Raw genomic sequence first — 22,092 nt, 5'->3', positions numbered from 1 at the left:
ATTCCATTTGCCTTGAAATGGGTTGTAATCCATCTAGGCCCGGTTTGAATGTAAACAAAAGTCTTAGGATTATTGTAACCAGATTGTGAGCACTGACACTGCTGTTTATTAGTACCCAGAGTAGTGACTGTGAACCATGCGGCAGCTGACTGCAAGCCCTGAGGTTGTTCCAACATAAAAGTCATATCTTGGAGTCTGACGTTTGGCACATGAGACAGTTACAGGCTTTTGAAAAAAAGCATGGCTGAAATCTCCCTGCCCTTTGACGTCTGTGTCCGTTCCCAGGTTGCTCCGTGAACCCACAGCACCCATGTGTGTACATCGTGTGTTGTCTTTATTTTGCATTGTCTGAGAGCATGCTGGTTTGCTTGGGGGAATGCCTTTTCCCTCTGCAAGTCCCAAAAGCTTGCTTATATGCCTTTTAAGTTTTATTTTTTAGTAGTGTTTGAGTGTGTAAGTCTTTTACCACAGTATTGTTTCTTTCAGGTTCACACAAATAGAGTATGGAAGTCTTTTGGCTTATTGTTTCCTTAAAGTTTCACACAGACTGTTTTCATTCTGTCGGAAAAGCTGTTTGATACTCAGTGCTTTAATTATAAATAATAATAATAATGGTATTAAAATAGCGCTGAATCTTGTGCAGAGACAAATCAAAGCACTTTCGCACCAGTCATTCACACGCATGCATAACTCTAAAACTGTAGAAACTAAAGACAAGGAAGGGCAGGCAAGGGAGGCTATTTTGGGAAGAGGTGGGTTTTAAGGCCAGACTTGAAAGAGCTGAGTGTGGAGACTTGACGAAGCGAAAGAGGAAGTTCATTCCAATCGCAAGGTCCAGAGACAGAGAAAGAATGGCGGCCAACAGTCGAGTGTTTGAATCTGGGTATGTGTAAACAGAGTGAATCCGAAGCCGATCGTTTTGAGCGAGATGGAGTGTAGAGGTGAAGGCAGCCGCAGAGATAGGAAGGGGCAGTTTTGTGAATGCATCTATAACATAGAGTGCTGATCTTGTACTTTGTTTGGTGTGAGACAGGGAGCCAGTGGAGATGTTACAAAAGATGAGTGATGTGCTCAGATCTTTTCTTTCTGAGGACGAGTTGGGCAGCAGAGTTTTGTATGCGCTGAAGGGACTGAATTGATGAAGCAGGCAAACCAGACAATAGAGAGTTACAGTAGTCAAGGCGAGAAAGAATGAGAGAAATGACAAGTCTAGATGTTGCGTCAGTGGATAGATACGAGGGTCATTCAATAAATAAGGTGAATTTTTTGGTATAAGGTCATATTAAGGACTTCTAATACAGATAGAAGCTTACTTTTTTTTTTCAACGTAGTCTCCCAGCACTGTCACACACTTTTCCCATCTGTGCACAAGCTTCCATATTCCCTCAGCGTAAAAATCTTTGGACTGATGTCTCAGCCAGTCGCTCACAACACTTTTGACTTCATCGTCACTTTCAAACTTCGTGCCTCTCATCATGGACAATTTTGTGTGCTGTCCCAACAGATAAGCTCAAAGTCCTTGCAGTGTCATCCACTGTCACCCTTCTGTCAGGCTGAATGAGGTCATTGACTGATTTGATCACCTCAGGAGACCTCACTTCTGTAGGCCTTCCAGGCCTGTCTTCATCCTCAACACTGCTCCGTCCTTCTTTAAACAATTTAGCCCACTTGTAGACATTTTTTCGGCTGAAACATGTGACACCATACAAAGCTGACATCCTCCTATGAATTTCAACTGGTTTGCACCCTTGGTCGGCCATCTTTGTTAATCGCCAAAACTCTCAAAGTTTTTTTTAATCTGCAAAACAAAATAAATCCATGTGAAAAAGAAGTAAAACAAAAAAAAAAGAAAAAAAAAGTAAGCTTCTATCTGTATTAGAAGTCTTTATACCGAAAAATTCACCTTATTTATTGAATGACCCTCGTATTTCCGGACGGCACTGATGCGCCGCAGTTGACAGTAGCAGGACTGACATGTCTGACTGATAAATTTTTGCATGGACAGTGTATTGTCAAGGATAACACCGAGGTTTCTGACTGACGTGGAAAGAGGGATGGATGTACTGCCAAGTGATTGTGTCAATTGTGATGGAAGACAATTTTTGTTTAGTTCCTATGATCATTGCTTCAGTTTTGTCTGCGTTCAATTGTAACTTATTTCGAGTCATCCAGTTTTGAATGTCCAGGAAGCAGTTGGATGTTTCTTGCTAGAGCGACAACAATTTTTCAGGGGTATCACTCTTCTGGAGTTGAGTGTCATCAGCATAAGAATGATGACATATTATGGCGGTTGATAATTTCAGCGAGAGGAGCAGTGTACAGTGTGAAGAGCACTGGGCCTAAAACAGATCCCTGTGGGACTCCATGTTCGATTTTAACAGGTTCAGATTGGAAATGATCAACAATGACAGACTGGAATCGATCAGTGAGATAAGATTTGAACCAGTGGGAGGTAGACTAAAAAAAATCTTGGTAAAAGTCGACTTACTTGGTATAAAAGAGGCGACGTATCGAGCCACAAGCTCTTCTTCAGGCAAATGAAATGAGTGAGTGACAGACAGAAAGGTACAGACAGAGAGGGAGAGAGAATAAAGTTCAGGAAAGGAAAGTGATGAGAAGTCACAGGAAATGACACAAAGCAGGGTGAGTAGAACTGTCAGTGTGAATGTATGAGGGAAAGAAAGGGTTCTGAAAGGGAAGGGTGAGGGAAGATGGGCAGGGGGTGAGAGGGCAGGAGTGGGGGAAGGGGGTGGAAGAGACTGTTGGTGTTAGGGACATATTAACAAGGAAGTAAAATAATAAGTGAAAAAAAGATTTTTGAACCAGTTTAGAACAGTGCCGTTGATACCAAATGTAAAATGAAGATGGGGAAAGGAGGATTGAATGGTCTATCATGTCAAAGGCAGCTGACAAGTTGAGAAGAGTAAGAAGGGAAATTTTCCCTTCTTGGAGTCGGACGCTATCAGTAGATTGTTCAGAATGTGGAGGAGAGTGGTTTCGGTGCTGTGGTCAGCGCGATAGGCAGACTGAAATGGGTGGATGAGATTGTTGAAACAAAGGTGGTTGTTGAGCTGCTTGAGGACAGCTTTTTCAAGAAGTTTGGACATGAATGGAAGATTAGAAACTGGTCGATAGTTTTTCAAAATTAACCCTGCAGGCAGTAGGATTTGAGTTAAGGGTTTTGTCACTAAAAGTGAACGGAGTTGATGATGACTGGTGGACCACTGAAATCAGTTTGGCTGTATAGAGTAGCTTCCCATTGCTGCTGTCCACACTTTGAGGTTGGAAAGTATGTGCTTGTTTCACTGAGGTGAATGTGCCTTTTTTCCATGAGGGGTGGAAAAAAATCTGTTTTAACAGATTTTCACTTGAGTTGTATTCTGTTGAGACAATTAACTAAGGTTCCTTTTCTTATCCTTTTTATTATTCAAATAGTTTTTTCTTTTGTATTTGTGCATGTCATTGATAATTGTGAAAATCCATAGCAGCAAGAACATTGTCCCTGACAAAAAATAAGCACTTTCACATGTTAACAACAGATACTGTTATCTTCACACACACACACACACACACACAACACACACACACACACACACACACACACACACACACACAGAGTGTGTGTATGCTTTGAGTTGTATTGTTTTAGGAAGCTGTTGTGTGTTTTTTGTTTTCTTTTTGAATTTCTTTTCCTGAGAAAGAAATTATTTTAGACTTACGTCTGGCTGTGTAATTATTGACTTAGAAGTCAACATTGTAATTAAATATAATCAGGGGGAAAAAAGTTGACTGCCATATACATTTGTGTGTGGGTGTTTGTGTGTATGTTTTGTTTTGGAAACAGCTGAATCAAAAGCAGAAAAAAAGAAGATGCAGAGTAGTGATGTGATGTGTGTGTGTGTTGACAGCCTTCAACAAGGATGCCTTCGCCAAGATGAAGGAGGGCTCCATCCTCATCAACACAGCGCGGGGCCAGATCCTGGATCATGACGCCCTGGATGAGGCCCTGAAGGCAGGGCGCCCCATGGCAGCCGGGCTGGACGTGACGGACCCCGAGCCCCTGCCTGCCTCCCACCCGCTGATGAGCAACCCCAAGTGCATCATCACCCCCCACCTGTCCACTGCCACCTGGCCTGCCATCCGCGGCATGACCAAGGAGGCCGCCACCAACCTGCAGATTGCACTGCTGGGTAGGGATTACTGAGTGACAGGGTGGAGAGAGTGATTGATTGATTGATAGTGCTGTGCTGCCTGTTGTTCTTGCCTGGCAGTAGTTGGTTTGTTGTTGTAGGACAGAGGCAGGCAGACACTGCTGCAAACTTCTTTCTGTACATAAACCTTCATGTACATAGACCCAGCTGTTCTTTTTGGGTGTACATGTCTCTTGCCTTGCTGTATGGATGGTAAGCTTTCTCTCTCTCTCTCACTATGTGACGGCCATAAGCTGTTCAAATAGAAGAGAAAAATGTTGATCAGCAGACTGACCTGCTGCTGGGGATCATACAGGAAGGCAGAGATGTGATGCAGGATGTACAGAATCAGTTTGGAGCTTTGTGCAAGCACCTCTGTCATGTGTTTTGGCTTTGCTGTTTGATTTATGAACTGCACAAATGTTTGTTCCTCGTTCTCAGCACTGTTCTTTTCTTTTTGTGGGTTTATGCTTGATGCTGATTCACAACTAGATGGAACATGATCATAAAAATGTACTGGTGGGTGCTGTGTAAAATTCAGTTTAATCTTAAGACACCACAAAATATATTTGTCTTAGTAATTATGATGAATTGATGAAAATACTGAGTTACGCCATTTTAAAGTATGCAGTCAGATGCAAATGGATTTCGTGTAATGGTACACATGTTAGTGGGAAAAGAGGAAAAATTAATGGTTATTTAAAGGATTGCAAAATACACAGTGAGTATGAGATGGGTGCCAGTATTAGAATATAGGGAATGGATTGAGCTTGTATGTGGCTGAGAGAGATTATGTATGGGCATACATGTAACAAAAGAGATTATGCTGATGTTATTGTTTTTTTGTGGGCTTTTTTTTCTGGAGGGGGGGTGTTAATATTGAAAGATCAGAACATAGGTGGTGGTAAAAGATCGGGTAAGATATACTTGCTGTGATAGAGGAGTTAGACATCATTCCAGTTTTGTTATTTCAGCAGACTGTTGTAGAACTTCCATGATCAAATAGTGGCAATCTGAAGGTGGTAGGACATAGAGCTTGTAGAGTTGAGGTCTTTTTGCACTTAGCAGTAGGTTTAGAACTTGGAAGATATAGAACATATACAGTGGAGATTTTACTTCACATAACAATGGTTTCGTTACTTTGGAAATGATAACTTGTAGATGTAAGAGTTTACTTTGCTTAACCACAGCCTTGGCAGTTTGGAACTGATAAATGTATGCCGCTGACATTTTATTGTGCTTTCAAATAGCTTTGTGAGTTTATATGGGAGACCATGCATATGTAGAAGTGTGTACATTTGAAGTTGGTGCTGCTTTGTGTGAAACAGTTTTATTCCACCTTGAGTTGCAGGCTAAACATGTTTTGGAGATTCTGTCATGACTGAAAACTGTTCCAGGTGGTAAAAAGCCTTCATAAGGTACTGTCATGATTGCAGACAAATACACACCTGCAGCTATTTGCATGGGCAGCTGTTGTATATATGGGCTGTTACCCAAATGATAGCTATCCTTGCTGCTACACACCATCAGGTGTATGCATGAAACCAACATCAAGGTCAAGGTAATTTGCAGCCAGTCTGTTTATAAATAGCTAACACAGCATAGAATCCCTATGCACAAGCAAAGTGCATATTCAGTTTATGGGAAGATGCTGAACTTTACTACACAGGCCATATAAACAGCATGTATTGACTAATTTGAATCAGTGGGCATTCACAGATCTTGCTCAGACTGAGACCAGGACATAATCTGCTTAACTGAAGTTTTTGTAAGGAGGCGTGCCGCCCAGTATAACCCTGTACAGTTAACAACTTTGCTTTGCTAGAGTTCCTGTAAAGTTAGCAGGTAACCGGGGTTGTTGACCACTACCAGCAGGCGTTATGCATGACACTGTCGGGACATTTACCTGACTGTGGGTAAAGCTCTGGGCACATAGGGACACCAGCTTGCCATTCATGCAGTTGCTGAGTAATGCAAGTCTTGGGACCATCCTGACCCATTGTGGAAGACTGACACATGGAGGTGATAGAAATGCTGCCACTGACGGGGAAGGTGTAACATTTTTATCCATGGGAGAACATCATGATGAAACCCCAGTACCAACCTGAGATTATTGCATTTGCTATGAAACCGGTTATAATCTATTTGTCCCTGTTTGAATTGAGTGAATGAATTAATGAATGTCGTAGGATTATTCTTGATTTTGAGCACTGAGATTGCTGCTTATGAGCACAATGATAGTGATACAAGCCCCACGCTGCCTGATTGTGAGACAGCGTCGGACTGTTGACTGTGAAAGCATGTCTGGATTCTCCCTGCCCAGCCCTCCCATGTCTATTCCCTGTCTGTACATCTTGTGTTGTTTTTGATTTGCATTGTCCAAGAGCATGTCGGTTTGCTTGGGTGAATACTCTTTTTTTTTCACTTGTTTTGTTTCAAATATAAAAGAAAAAAGAGAGAAAAAAGACAGTAGCAGCAACAAAAAAACCCTCATAGCTAAGAACCAAAAAAGTAGTATAAAAAACTTTGGTATTATAGGAAAGGCAAATTTGGTGATGATAAAGATAATTAACATTGACAGGGTGAGTACATCATTACATCGCATTATAAACAAATAAGAAATATGTGTCTGTTCTATGTCAAAAAGCATTGACATATAATTTCTCCATTTTACATTGAATTGGACACATGGTTTGATTTCACTTTGTATTGCATATTGCTCGATTTTGATACAGCTGTACAACTTTTTTTCATATATTTGGAAAAAGTATTCCTCCTTACATTTATAGGTACACATCTTGGAAAACATTATTATAAAATCAAATAAATAATCAGTTTTTATATGTTCATTGTTTCCCAAAATTTCAATATAATATGAAATGTGGACATGACATTTTTCGCATGTTCCATTGAACAAATTTTTGAGAGCAAGCCTAGGGAGTGAATACTCCTCCCCCCCTTTTTTTTTTTTTTTTTTTGTGTGTGTGTGTTTGTGTGTGCTTTGTGGCTGTTTGAATGGCTCTGTAGCTGTTTGATTAAGTCTTTTGTCTGTTATTTCCTGAAGTTCAGTTTCTGTTTGAATGGCTCTGTAGCTGTTTGATTAAGTCTTTTGTCTGTTATTTCCTGAAGTTCAATTTCTGTTTGAATGGCTCTGTAGCTGTTTGATTAAGTCTTTTGTCTGTTATTTCCTGAAGTTCAGTTTCTGTTTGAATGGCTCTGTAGCTGTTTGATTAAGTCTTTTGTCTGTTATTTTCTGAAGTTCAATTTCTGTTTGAACGCCTCTGTGGCAGCTTGAGTAAGTCTTCTGCCCTGTTATTTCCTAAAGTTAAGTTTCTGTTTGAATGGCTCTGTGGCTATTTGAGTAAGTCTTCTGTCCTGTTATTTCCTAAAGTTAAGTCCTTAAGTTTCTGTTTGAATGGCTCTGTGGCTATTTGAGTAAGTCTTCTGTCCTGTTATTTCCTAAAGTTAAGTCCTTAAGTTTCTGTTTGAATGGCTCTGTGGCTATTTGAGTAAGTCTTCTGTCCTGTTATTTCCTAAAGTTAAGTCCTTACTTAAGTTTCTGTTTGAATGGCTCTGTGGCTGTTTGACTAAGTCTTCTGTCCTGTTATTTCCTAAAGTTAAGTCCTTAAGTTTCTGTTTGAATGGCTCTGTGGCTGTTTGAGTAAGTCTTTTGTCTGTTATTTCCTGAAGTTCAGTTTCTGTTTGAATGGCTCTGTGGCTGTTTGAGTAAGTCTTCTGTCCTGTTATTTCCTAAAGTTAAGTTTCTGTTTGAATGGCTCTGTGGCTGTTCGACTAAGTCTTCTGTCCTGTTATTTCCTAAAGTTAAGTTTCTGTTTGAATGGCTCTGTGGCTATTTGGGTAAGTCTTCTGTCCTGTTATTTCCTAAAGTTAAGTTTCTGTTTGAATGGCTCTGTGGCTATTTGGGTAAGTCTTCTGTCCTGTTATTTCCTAAAGTTAAGTTTCTGTTTGAATGGCTCTGTGGCTGTTTGAGTAAGTCTTCTGTCCTGTTATTTCCTAAAGTTAAGTTTCTGTTTGAATGGCTCTGTGGCTGTTTGAGTAAGTCTTCTGTCCTGTTATTTCCTAAAGTTAAGTTTCTGTTTGAATGGCTCTGTGGCTGTTTGAGTAAGTCTTCTGTCCTGTTATTTCCTAAAGTTCAGTTTCTGTTTGAATGGCTCTGTGGCTGTTCGACTAAGTCTTCTGTCCTGTTATTTCCTAAAGTTCAGTTTCTGTTTGAATGGCTCTGTGGCTGTTCTGCCCTGTTATTTCCTAAAGTTAAGTCCTTAAGTTTCTGTTTGAATGGCTCTGTGGCTATTTGAGTAAGTCTTCTGTCCTGTTATTTCCTAAAGTTAAGTCCTTAAGTTTCTGTTTGAATGGCTCTGTGGCTATTTGAGTAAGTCTTCTGTCCTGTTATTTCCTAAAGTTAAGTCCTTAAGTTTCTGTTTGAATGGCTCTGTGGCTATTTGAGTAAGTCTTCTGTCCTGTTATTTCCTAAAGTTAAGTCCTTAAGTTTCTGTTTGAATGGCTCTGTGGCTGTTTGAGTAAGTCTTCTGTCCTGTTATTTCCTAAAGTTAAGTCCTTAAGTTTCTGTTTGAATGGCTCTGTGGCTATTTGAGTAAGTCTTCTGTCCTGTTATTTCCTAAAGTTAAGTCCTTAAGTTTCTGTTTGAATGGCTCTGTGGCTATTTGAGTAAGTCTTCTGTCCTGTTATTTCCTAAAGTTAAGTCCTTAAGTTTTTGTTTGAATGGCTCTGTGGCTGTTTGAGTAAGTCTTCTGTCCTGTTATTTCCTAAAGTTAAGTTTCTGTTTGAATGGCTCTGTGGCTGTTTGAGTAAGTCTTCTGTCCTGTTATTTCCTAAAGTTAAGTCCTTAAGTTTCTGTTTGAATGGCTCTGTGGCTGTTTGAGTAAGTCTTCTGTCCTGTTATTTCCTAAAGTTAAGTCCTTAAGTTTCTGTTTGAATGGCTCTGTGGCTGTTTGAGTAAGTCTTCTGTCCTGTTATTTCCTAAAGTTAAGTCCTTAAGTTTCTGTTTGAATGGCTCTGTGGCTGTTTGAGTAAGTCTTCTGTCCTGTTATTTCCTAAAGTTAAGTCCTTAAGTTTCTGTTTGAATGGCTCTGTGGCTGTTTGAGTAAGTCTTCTGTCTCGTTATTTGGTGAAGTTGAGTTTTACATAGACTGTTTTGATTCTGTCAGAAAAGCAGGTGGATTTGTCACTGAAGAGGCACTGAGACAGTGTTTCTGTTCAGACTCTCATGTGGAAAAGAGTCCGTTCATTTCACCGATGTGAAAGGTCATTGCTTTTCTTTTACTAAAGCTACACGTGACTTCTTTCTTTCATCAGGCACGAAACAGTTCTGTGTTTGGGGTTTCAGTGTTTTCATAGTTGAGATCCTTGCTGAAGGTTTCTTTGGTATCCACCAAAAGCGCAGATGGAGTTGTCGTTCTTTGCCTGCAGTTGATTGTGTCTTCCTTGGTAGTCCCACGGTCCTTGTGGCTGGTGATAGTTCCTTGGTAGTCCCACCGTCCTTGTGGCTGGTGATAGCAGTGAAGGCAAGTTAGGAACAAGGTAGCATACAGTGGCAAGCTGTGCTTTCCCTGTGGTCTGTACACAGTCAGCTTTTTATGAAACCTGTCTGTCATTCCACTGCACTTGACACCATTTCTCCTGTTTGGTTTTGTTTTGTTTTTCAGTCAGATAGCTTCCACTTTGACATACTTATCGTAGATCCATGCTTCTCAATTTCTGCTGCATTTTTTTTTCTTTTTAAGGTAGTATTTTATCACATTCAAAACAGATCTATTCATCTTGGATACATAATCAAATAAAATGCTTGCAGTGTTGGCACATAGCAGTATTTAATATTTCTGTTAAAAAAAAAAAAAGGAGAAGTAAATTACCTTTGTTTGGCATCAAAAGAAAATTATTGCAGATGTTCATGAAACTGTTGCAGTATTGAGTAAAATACAACCTTGATTGAAAGTGGTGTATCCTACTATTGCACTGGTAACAAGGTTAGTCTTGGTAATGTATGGAGACTGGGGATAAATTCCCCATCTCATTCAGGGGTAAACAGTTCTATTTTAAAAGAAAAGAAAGAATTGTATCCATCATTTGTTTTGCTCAATGGCAGCAGAGAGTTAATATATAACAAACAGTTTTGCACAGTTGGGCAGTTTTGACTCATGTTTACACACAACGAGTGATCAGCGTATGTGTGCAGGTGCACATGTGTATGCTGAACATTGGCATTTGCTTAGCAATGACAGGTGGTAGAGGAAGCAGGCAGGATGGGGACACATCAGTAAGGGACAAGACTCAGCTTTCACCAACTCCAGAAAGGCTGCTCAGTTTATTTCCAGACCTTCCACAAAGGGAAGAGCAGTGTAGGAGGACAGTCCAAGACAGCAGTGTCATCCATTCCTTGCCTGTGGGATCGTGCTGTCTTGGGGTGTTGGTCCAACACTGTCTGTTGTGTGGAAGACCAGGGCTGAGCATTCAGTGGAGTTGACTACATTTTGTTCCCTCTTTCATTAGATGTCAGTCAGGGATGTGGGGGTGGAAGGTGTCTTTTTTTGTTGTTGTTTGTTTGTCAGATCCTATGAAAATGAAATAGATGGTCTTATTTACTCAGATATTTTATGTCCTGCCAAATATAGGGCGTGAGATCTAAGTGGTGTGAAAACCAGCTCTCAACATGTGTTGAGCAACATACGATCACAGGATGTCCAGGAAACGGCTGCATTGAGGCCTGTCAAGTTATTATTCCGGAAGTGACCAGATATCTTCTGGTTTTTTAAAATATTTTTTCCCATAGAATTCATGTTTATTTACTGCGGTGTTTGAATAGAAATCACACATGACTTGCAGAAAGCCTTGCGTCTCTTGTTAACTAACATTTTTGTCAGGTTGTTATTGAAGATGTGCCTGTATTAAAATCCTTGCCACTGATTTTCCGACATTTTTGTCTATGCAGCATATGTGTGCAGTGCATGTAAAAGACACTCAGGCACATCTCAGTTTTGATCACTTGAGGGTTGATTTTATGGCTAGAATCCAGAAGTGTCTAAAAATCTGAACTATCAAGTCTTTTGGGATTTGTACTTTGACAGTGTTAGTAGTGTTGTATTTTTGACATTTTTATATGTACAAGTTTGGTGCTTTGATACATTGCTTTTCTTTTCATCTCCCCTTATTTTTGGTTTTGCATCAGTTGTCTGATATTTGTTCCCTTTTATTTTATTAAAAAAATTTTTTTTTTATATTTTGCATGCATTTGTGTACTAAAAGGTTATGTTGCTTTTGAACCTTTCCCAAAATGAATCGTGTGAAGAGGCGATCATTTTCATTGTGCTCAGTATGACTGATGTTATGGTGAAATGTTTCTCCACTAGTCGGTGTTTTAACGCACTGTCCCTGGGGATCCATTTGAAATGTTTCTGCCCTGGAGTCTGTTTCCAGTGCTGTGCAGTGGCTGCATTGTGCTCAGCATTTCAACCCATGCTGTTTGTTGCTTTCCTGTTCACCTGTGTAAGTGGTTTGGATTTTTTGTGCCAAGGTCATCAGTTTAGTTTCTTTCTTCCTTGAATGTACTTTTAAAAAAGCAAAAAAAATTTTAGGGGTTTTGCATGCTGCATTAAAAATTGAATTGATAAGGAATTTTAGGCTGTCGGGCTATACATAGTTCTCTCTGGAGAAGTGTATAGACAGAGTTTGCATCTTCAAGAAATGTTTTATGATCATTGATGATGTATGTGATAAAAAAAGTGTGATTGTTTTACACTTATGTGATACTGTTTGATTGCTAAAATATTTATTGTCTGTTGTGTTGTACAGTGTTCTGATCATTCATATTTCATTAACTGATGTATATACCTTTTAGCTCATAGATTTTATTCAGCCAGGGAATGAATTTAAGGCTAAAACATTACCTTAGATAGTGTGCAGAAATGCTTTTCATCAGGTTTGGGTCTTGTCTTGCATTCAAGTGTTTGGGTACAGGTGTACAGTTAGTGTAACCAGGCAGGTTAAAAACTGTTCAGCTCAGAATGAGGGGTGGGGGGTGGGATTTTTAAACAGAGTTTGACTCACTGGGATGGAACTTACTGATGGAGTGAAGTAGACAGTGGTTGTCTGTCTGCATTCATTTGCTGTTGGGCTCATTAAAGATGTAGGGCATGGTGTTTTCTTAAGTCACTCGTTTTTGCATACATGGTCATGCACACACACACACACACACACACACACACACACACACACACACACAATGTGTGCACAACACATAAACACACTCCAATGCTTGGATTCTGTCGCTTTGATGTGTTATGAATTGGAAAAAAAAAATCTGAAGTAGACCCAGGACTCTGGACACAAACTTTTCAGAATTAAAAATATCAGTCACTGCCATCCATATCCTTGAACTTTTAATTGAATTTATGTTTTGTATTATAATACCAAAGCCATTAAAATACAGCATTACATACACAAATGCATAGTAATCACCTTTTTATATTAGGTATTCATTTTCACAAATGCAAGGAGTATTTGGGATTGAAAACAAATTATAGATGGATGGATGTGTAGGATAGAGAGATAAATCAATAAATAATCAGATACATAAATGAATAAAAAATAAAGAAGAAAACATTAAAGTCCTGTCATTTAAATTCCTTTCCCTTCTTTGCCTATTTCTCTCTCTCTTTTTTTTTTTTGCTGTAGTGTATTGTGAACTTTTTTGCACAATATTGTGGAATGAAGAACAAAAGTGAGGTTTCTCATGATTACACATATTCAATAGCTTTGAAATTTTGTAGCGAGTCAGTGTCATGGTTACGTTCTTTCTTGCTTTCTGAAACAGGGTTTTACTGTCCTTCATCACCGCTTTTTTTTTTTTTTTTTTTTTTTTTTTTTAGAGCAGTGCAACATTTGAACATTTTCACTTTCATTTTTGTAAATGCATTTTTGGCTTGGGGCTGGGAATAACATGAGCTTTGATATAGATGGTGCTTTTTTTTTTTTTTTTTTTTTTTGCATGCATGGGCAGCCTGTTTATAGTACTTTTGTTGGCTTCACTCTGTAATTAGCCCCTCCCCCTCCCCCACACCCACCCCCTATATATATATATATATATATATATATTCTCTCAGTCTCTGTATTTGACTATATATAAATCACACACACTTTCTCTCTCTCTCGCTCACTCTGTGTGTTCGTAAATACCACACCCTCTCATTCTCTCTCTCTCTGTTTAGGCCTCTTTCGCTCCTGATCTCTTTTTCATGGGACAGATTTTATTTTGTTTATTGAATTTCTTTATAAAGAAAGATTTTTTTGGTTCTGTTTTGTTGACCCGCTTCCACTAATTTATGTGATTAATGGAACTACTAATTGATTATTTTGCAGGAGGTGGGGGAGTCAAGGCATGAGGGTCAAATTAAACTGACTTGTCTGCCTGGTTCCGGTGTTTGCGTTCTTCATGTCTACTAGGCTTACTTCATGTCTAGCCTACTTGGCTTTTTTGTAGTCTTTTATTTTCTAACCTCTCCTTCGTGGTTTGGGAAGATATTTTACACACAGGTGCTGCTGTCAGGGGTTTGAGATTTCTCACCTGTTATTCGCCTTAATGAGCTTTCAAATCTTCAGATGCCCCTGACTTCTAAAAAGGCAGGGGGGGAACTTTGGATGACTGGTGGTGGACCGCCATAGATTAAAAAAAAATGTACAGCTGCAGATGTTGTCACTTAGCATTGCACACACACACACACACACACACACACACACACACACACACACACTGGAGACCAGTGACATAATACCTGCACAACACATGCACACACTTTGAGCACTGTGAGCCAGTCAGAAGCCATGACAATGGTGACGCCTAGAACTTCACAGCAAACAAGGAACTGGAGTGGACCTCAGATTTCTTCTGATTGATCTCTAGTAGACTGGTTTTAGCAGGAAAACTTACACATTTGGAAACAAAGCACATCCACATGTGCACGCATGCACGCACGCACGCACGCACACACACACACACACTCTCACTCAAAAGGCACATGTATGCCCACTGTGAAATTATTGTGTGACATCAATTTTTTGTTGTGGGGTTTGTTTTTTTGATGAAGGAGTGACAATGGCTGTATTATTTTTCAAAAGAATTATTCAGAATGCCATCCCGGTCTGTGAGGAAAACCTCTTTCAGTTTGGACTCCAAAGTATAATGGAAATGTAACTGGAGAAGTGCAGCCTGAAGTGACAATGGCTGAATTATGAAAAAAAACAACAATTATTTTACACACACACACAGAAGTGTGAGGACTGACAACCATCTTCAAAATGCCATCAATGTCTTTCAGTCAGGACACCAAGTTATGATGAAATAAAGTTTTGCGAAGTGCAGTCTGATTTGGTCCTGCTTTTCTGGATGGTTCTAAAACCGAAATGAATTTAAGTCAACAAGCAAAGAAAAAAGTTGTCCAAAGATGGTTTGCTCTTAGACCCATTGAAAAACGAAAAAGAAAGGAAAAAAGCTGCTGACTTAGCTCTGCTTTTTCTAATCTGTCTGCTTTGTGTTTTTTCATCTTGGTTTTTATTGACTACATTGTCACATTTTTTCTTCATTAATTGGTAGATTAATAATACTCCTGATGTGCAGATATTGATTTAAAGCCTTGGTAATTAACCGATCTGTCTTGGGTTGTTAGCAGAGCTTTAGATGTTATTTAGCAGAGCTATACATTTTTTTAACATGGCTGTAGACATTTAACAAAACTGTAATCATCATGTCTAACTCGATTTTTATTTTTTAATGTTTTTAAAATACTTTTCAAACTGCTTTCATTGAGCCCATCTTTCTGTTTATGGAGCCCCTCTTTCTGAAAATTTTCAGGCATTTGTATTGTTATCTTAAGTTGGTGCTGATTGCTGTCTCTCTTAGTTTTTACTTTGAGATTTTTGTTCAGCATATCTTCAGTATCTTAGCTGTGTCACATGTGTGTACAAGGTGTTCTATAACATGTAATTGTTTTGATGCTTATGTATTTCACACTTGGTTGAAAATATATTTTGGTGTTGCTGATGCAGTTATGGAGAATTATTTTACTAAGTACAAGTTGGTCAGGATCATACTTCTTCAGTCAAAAGTCAGCTTTTAAAAGTGATGGTGATTTTTTTTTTTTTTAGATAAAAAAAGAAAAATATGAATGAAAAAAATCTAGATGAAGTGGGTGTCACATTTTTCAGTTGAACAAGTCAGTTTTAGATAGATATATATATATATATATATATATATATATATATATATATATATATATATATATATAAATACAAAGGAATGAAGTTTTTCATCCTCAAGCTTTATTATATGTGTGACCAGTGCTTCAGAGGCTGAGGGCTTACACTCTTCTTCCTTTTCATGTTTGATGGCTTTTTAAGTCACTGGAAACTTCACATAAAGCTGGTTGACACTATGTTTAAAACTCTGTGATATTTTCCCTTGGGGTATTTGCTTCTCTGTATAAGTAGCATACCATTAAAAAAAAAAGAAAAAAGAAAAAAAGCAAAACAAAAACTTTTCCAGCTGTACACCAAAAAGGTGTGAGTGAATAACTAAAGATTAATTATTGATTAAAGTCTTATATATATGTGTGTGTGTGTGTTTGTATGTATTATTTAAGGTTTTAATTGGTACATAGCTAGTGTGCTGTGTACACATTATGGTAAAAATTGTCCAGTATTTTCAAGCTTGCTATTGAGTATTATAATCATGTTTTAAAAACAATTGTCATTCCAGAGAAATTGATATATTAGACCAGCAGGAAGAAGAAGCTTGTTCCAATCTGCAAATTACGAGAATGGAAAAGTGTTTATTCAGATTTGATTTCTGTCAGTGTCATAAAATGGGAATATTATTTTACTTTACCAGCTAACTCTGAATAAAGACTCAGTGGTCCACAGTGATGGAAAAGATCTGGGCAATGAAAAGTATTGAAGCAGGTTACAGCGATGACAGATCTGGTGATCCAGTTTGCCTGGTCTTTGTCCCTTGACTCCTGAGGAAGTTGCAAGGACGTCACAACATTGAGTGGAACAGTTGTCTTCACCACGTTGTTGATCATGAGTGGGGGACTAGGCCTTGTACTCTTGCTTTGCACACACACACACACACACACACACACACACACACACACATACTTACATGCATGCATACATACATACATACATATGATTTTTACCATCTTTTGTTTTATCATAGTAGGTCTGCATTCTAATTTTTTTTTTTAATACCTAGATGTGATCATGCTTTTCCTTTCTTCATTTTTTTCTTTTTAATACCTAGATCTGATCATGATGTGGAAAACTGCGTTCACTTATCTTTATGTTGTTGATGTTGCTTTTGGGGTATTGTTTTGCTCTAGATTTTTGCCCTTCACCGTATTGAAAAGGCTGGGAGTTGAGCAGGGGCTGCATATCAGTTGATCCTGATGAGCAAGACTTGGCTCCCTTTGCTTGCCCCCACCCCTCCACCTCCCTTACCTGGTTGACAGTGGTTGTGTGGGTATTTTTTTGGTATTATTTTGTTTTTTTTTTTTTCAAGGTTGTACATGTTCATGGGGATTGGATGGCTTTGATTAAAGATTAAAGAGGGAGGATGGGGAACATTGGGGAGTAATAGATATCCACATAGTTGGGGTGGGGATTATTGGAAGAGGGGTGTGGGTAAGGGGTCCAGACTAAGAAATGGGGAACATTAACATTTAATGTTAGTCCATACTGGTGGAAAGGGGAACATTGGGATGGTACAGATTGGGGGAAAGGGGAACATTGGGATGGTACAGATTGGGGGAAGGAGGAACATTGGGATGGTACAGATTGGAGAAAAGGGATGGTACAGATTGGGGAAAGGGAACATTGGGATGGTACAGATTGGAGAAAAGGGATGGTACAGATTGGGGAAAGGGAACATTGGGATGGTACAGATTGGAGAAAAGGGATGGTACAGATTGGGGAAAGGGGAACATTGGATGGTACAGATTGGGGGAAGGGGGAACATTGGGATGGTACAGATTGGAGAAAAGCGAAACATTGGGATGGTACAGATTGGAGAAAAGCGAAACATTGGGATGGTACAGATTGGGGGAAGGGGAAACATTGGGATGGTACAGATTGGAGAAAAGGGGTGGTACAGATTGGGGGAAGGGGAACATTGGGATGGTACAGATTGGAGAAAAGCGAAACATTGGGATGGTACAGATTGGAGAAAAGGGATGGTACAGATTGGGGGAAAGGGGAACATTGGGATGGTACAGATTGGGGGAAGGGGGAACATTGGGATGGTACAGATTGGGGGAAGGGGAACATTGGGATGGTACAGATTGGGGGAAGGGGAACATTGGGATGGTACAGATTGGGGGAACATTGGGATGGTACAGATTGGGGAAAGGGGAACATTGGGATGGTACAGATTGGAGAAAAGGGGTGGTACAGATTGGGGGAAGGGGAACATTGGGATGGTACAGATTGGGGGAAGGGGGAACATTGGGATGGTACAGATTGGGGGAAAGGGGAACATTGGGATGGTACAGATTGGAGAAAAGCGAAACATTGGGATGGTACAGATTGGAGAAAAGGGGTGGTACAGATTGGGGGAAGGGGAACATTGGGATGGTACAGATTGGGGGAACATTGGGAAAAGTTACAGAGGACTGTGTGCAGCTGAGCACCCACTTGGAGTTAATTAGATGTTTTCTTGCCCCTTTATTGTTACAGATACTTATTCCTCGAAATCAAGCCAGTTTATTAGACAGTACTTTGATAACCTTCAGTCGATGGCTTGAGGTGGGCTGAAAGATGGCTGTTGACAGCTGGGGAGAAGTGCAGGACCAGACTCTGCAGAAGAACTGTATTTCTGTTTCTTTTTGATATGGAAGTCTAGAATATTTTTCTTTGGAAAATGCTTTTTTTACTTTTTTTTTGTTTTTTGGATCTATCTATTTGTGTGCCTTTTTGTGTTTTTTACCCTTTAATGTCATATTTGCCATTGATTCCCATACTCTTCTCAAGCAGAATCACAATTAAGACTATTGACATACATTTTGTGATTTTACTACTGCAGTCTGATCAGCAGTTCCGTTTATGTTCTTGACCAGAATTTTGTGGATCAAAGTTTGTAGGGCATTGATCTTTACATTAACATTGGCCAGCAGAAGTTTTTGCTTGCTGTGCAGTTCTGTTGATGTTCTGAGCAACAGCAGCAGACATCATCAAAACTATTTCCACCACATAGTAAAATTACCACCATGCTAATATGCTATATATTATAATTAACGACATTCTATAGACAGAACTTGTACAGGATGAACATTTTTTTAACATAATATTGTGTATACTATGTTTCATGTAGCATGTTATTGTTATGTGCTATCTTCATTGTATATTTGAAGATGTTAGCCTTAAGATGTTTCTCACCATATGCACTGACCTGTTGACAAGTGCAAGGCAGTGTGTGGTATAACACTGTGCAGGGGGAGCGAGGGAATCGAGCGTGTAGAGTAGCAATGCAGTGTGTAAGGAGTCTGGCATCACGCGCACACCCTAACGCTTGTAATGGTGCTGATGAAAAGGGAAGGGAGCAGCAGACACGTCTGGCGCCGAAACCCAAGGTGCAAAGTCTTCCAAGAAAACGCACGGTTGTTTCGGTTAAGAGAGCCTCGGCCAGCGCACTGGCTGCTCTGAGAGTCTGCCCCTATGGCGGTAAGAATTTTACCCACATTCTGTGTGGGGGGAGGGGGGAAAGAGGAGTGGGGGGGGGGGGGGGGTGGAAGGTGGGCAGTGTGATGTTCTGGGTCTCCAGATCTTGGTGAGTGAATGCGATTTGTTGTAGATCACTGTAACAGCATAATTAGGAATCTCTTTATCTTCAAGGGGACAGATTATGAAACTACTCTTTACATTGACAGATTATGAATCTCATCTATTCTTGTAATTTCCTGAAAGTTGTCTGTGAAGGGACCTTTAGGGTTTTCAGTGTTGCCAATTTGTGTATGTGTTAAAATGAAGCTGGACCCAACGTATCCATCAGTCTAGCCACTGATCATTTAATTGAGGCAGCCTGCTACTTCCCAGTGAAACTGATCCCAAGACTTCACACTTGAAGCTCTCTTTAATGCTCTCCAATGAAGCTAACGCCTCTGTTGTTAAAGCTAGCTGTTGCATTTTCCAGCAAATCAAGTCTGAATATTTTCCATTGAGGCTAGTTGTAAAACATGACGGTGTAATCTTTACATTCCAATAGGTGCTAAGTTTTGTAGGTAGCTTCACTCCCTATTTGCAGTAGCCAGTTGTAAATGTCATGGTTAGCCCATTTATATTCCGGTGAAGTTACTGCACTTTCCCTCTGAGCCTAGTTGCATTGCAGTGGAGCAAACCCTCAAGATTTTCTCAGAAAGGCACCTGTGTTTAATTTTGAGGATAATTATTGTCTTATTGTAGGATATACTCCATTAGCCAGTTCTGGATGTCTTCAACAGTTTCAGTTGTTTGTTAATTCCGAACTGATTTGATCGCAAAAAAGTTAATCTATTATTCTGGTAAAGAGGCTCTGCACTTGCAGTTGCAGCCAGCTTCTATTTACAAGGAATTGCAGAGAAGCAATGTCAGTCTTGTTTCTTTTAGTCAGATTCTGCATATGTTAAGCAAAATAGCTTGTTGCTTGGAGGGGGGTGATGGGGGAAATACAATCCTAAAAAGACAGAGAGGGAGGGGAGGGGTAATTTATTTCTGTTGGCATGGTGTTTTCTTCAGTACCCCCCATGTCCTCTACATTATTCATGGTGTTTCATTTATATGAGTGTAGTAGTATGTTGATTGTGATGGCAGTATTTTAAGGCATTGTCAGTTGTTGTTGTTTTTTAACTTCTAAGTTCTGTGATCTGTCTCTTTTTCGTTAACCTGTCTCTAGAACTGTGATGATAAGAGTAATTTGAAGCATCAGAACTGTTTAATGTGACACTAAATTTGGACAGAGTCATTCTGCTGACATGGCCCATGTGTTTTTGTCAAGGAAACGCTGTGTGCCGTGAGAAATGCCATTACAGACTGTGAGAAAGACTCCGGTTAATTGTTATTGTTGTGTTTTTTGGTTTAGTTTTTGTTGCTTTCACCACCTTTTTTGTTGTTGTTTTTTTTGTTTCAATGCCTGTTTCACTTTCTGTTTCACAATGTTTTTTTGTTTTAATAGTGATATTTTTAAAAAGGAGATAAAGGCGGTTTCTGAGATATTTTCTTCTTTTTTTCCCCATGTTTTCAATATCTTCAGCATGCCATTTTCTGCGAGTTATATCATTTGTGCCATAATCATATTGCATGAAGCGTTGCCACAGTTCTCTTTTGGAGAATTTGGTGACTTGTTTTTCACCATGTTTTTGTATGGAAGAACTATTTTTACACTAAGTACTCGTCATGTCCCAAATGTATAGTTTGCCACATAGTAATGAACAAAGTAAGAATTGCCTGGGAGAAGGACTTTCATGACGAGGGGGTTGAGGGGGGTAGGGAAGTTTGTTTGAACAGTTGATGGTTTTTAGTTTAGAAACTCTCCCATTGTGTCTGTGTCTGTTAATTGATGAAGCGGTCTCTTATGTATAGTTTCCTTCACAGATACGTGAAGAATTGTCCCTTTAGTGTTGACTGTGCTGATAACTGGGGTTGAAAACAGTGATCTTTTACTTTGTCACATTGAGTATTGTACTGCTGTGTCTGAATTTCTGTAGAAACAAAGTATAGTGGGTTTTTCATGTTCTCTTTTATTGTTGGAAAGTAATAAACGCTTGTTGAAAAAAATGTAGATTTCTTGGTTGTTTTTTTGGTGTAAATGAATTAAGATTTATACAAAGTATTTCATCTGTATAAAAGTTTGTTTTGTTTTTTTCTTTTTCTCCAAGTATTTGTACATAGTAAAATATAGAATTTGTATAAAAGTTGTCCCCCCCCCCTCCCAAGTATTTGTACTTAGTAAAAAATACAATCTGCCTTATATGTGACAGCTGCATGGAAAAGCTGGTTTTGTTGTCTTCCAGAATTCCAACCTCATAACGTTCCAAAATCCTTGTTCTGGAGAAGAAGACAAAATGGTCAAAAAGTGACTCTGACTCTTGTTGAAGTCACCTTGAAAACCTTTAACTATGCAACAGCCATTGTGAGGTTATGGTATGTTGCAGACTGCCCTCCTACAGAATGTGAACATGATGGGTGGCTTGACAGAGAAGGTCCATGCAGTCAGTGTATAACGGCTGACATCGTCTGCATGACAGTGCTGGCTTTGCGAACTGAAGAGTTAAGCAACCAATCAATCGAAAATACTTCATTAACCCTCATGGAAATGTGCAACTACAGGCTTATTATATACATATATATAATATTACCAGGTACACCAGAAAAAAGAGATTAAAAAATATTTTTTAAAAGGACGGAAAAAAGGACTAAAACAATTGCTCCCCCTCACCGACCTGCACATGCACTAATACACACCCACATTGAGACTGATTGTTGCAATCAATATGAACCAAAAATAAGTGTCCAGCAAATAAATATGTATACCAGTAAAATGCACACACATACACACACCTTATATCACGCCAATTGGTATAAAATATTTGTAATCTAAAAGTTAGGTACACACTCAGTAAGGCTTGCCTGTACACACACCCCTCTAACTGTGTGTGTGTGTGTGTGTGAGAGAGAGAGAGAGAGGAGGTGGGAGTGCGGGGGGAGGTGGGGTAGAGGATGAGGTATGTGAGTATATGCATGCCTACACTGTGGGAGCAACAGGATATTGGAACGTATATATATATATATATATATATATATATATATATATCTTTGTATATATGTGTGTGGGGTTGGGGGGTGG

The 22,092-nt window shown here is 39.3% G+C and overlaps 1 protein-coding gene across 5 annotated transcripts in view; it reads left to right on the top strand.

Annotated features, from left to right (window-relative positions):
* Positions 1–21,027, top strand: part of LOC143301944 (glyoxylate reductase/hydroxypyruvate reductase-like) — a 37,707-nt gene extending 16,680 nt beyond the window's left edge. For 2 of the 5 annotated variants that reach the window (XM_076616403.1, XM_076616408.1), the window contains 2 exons: positions 3,909–4,190; positions 17,952–21,027. In XM_076616403.1, the coding sequence (XP_076472518.1) occupies positions 3,909–4,190; positions 17,952–18,019 (350 nt within the window). In that variant the 3' untranslated portion in view covers positions 18,020–21,027. Of the gene's footprint in view, positions 1–3,908; positions 4,191–5,587; positions 5,609–10,840; positions 12,232–13,583; positions 14,476–17,951 lie in introns of those variants that run through there. The other 3 variants (XM_076616406.1, XM_076616404.1, XM_076616407.1) reach the window with 3 other exon arrangements.
* The last annotated feature ends 1,065 nt before the right edge of the window (positions 21,028–22,092 follow it).

Source organism: Babylonia areolata, chromosome 28 (genome assembly GCF_041734735.1).
Source record: "Babylonia areolata isolate BAREFJ2019XMU chromosome 28, ASM4173473v1, whole genome shotgun sequence".
NCBI classification, from domain to species: Eukaryota; Metazoa; Mollusca; class Gastropoda; order Neogastropoda; family Buccinidae; genus Babylonia; species Babylonia areolata.
This window is presented reverse-complemented; position numbering and strand designations above follow the sequence as displayed.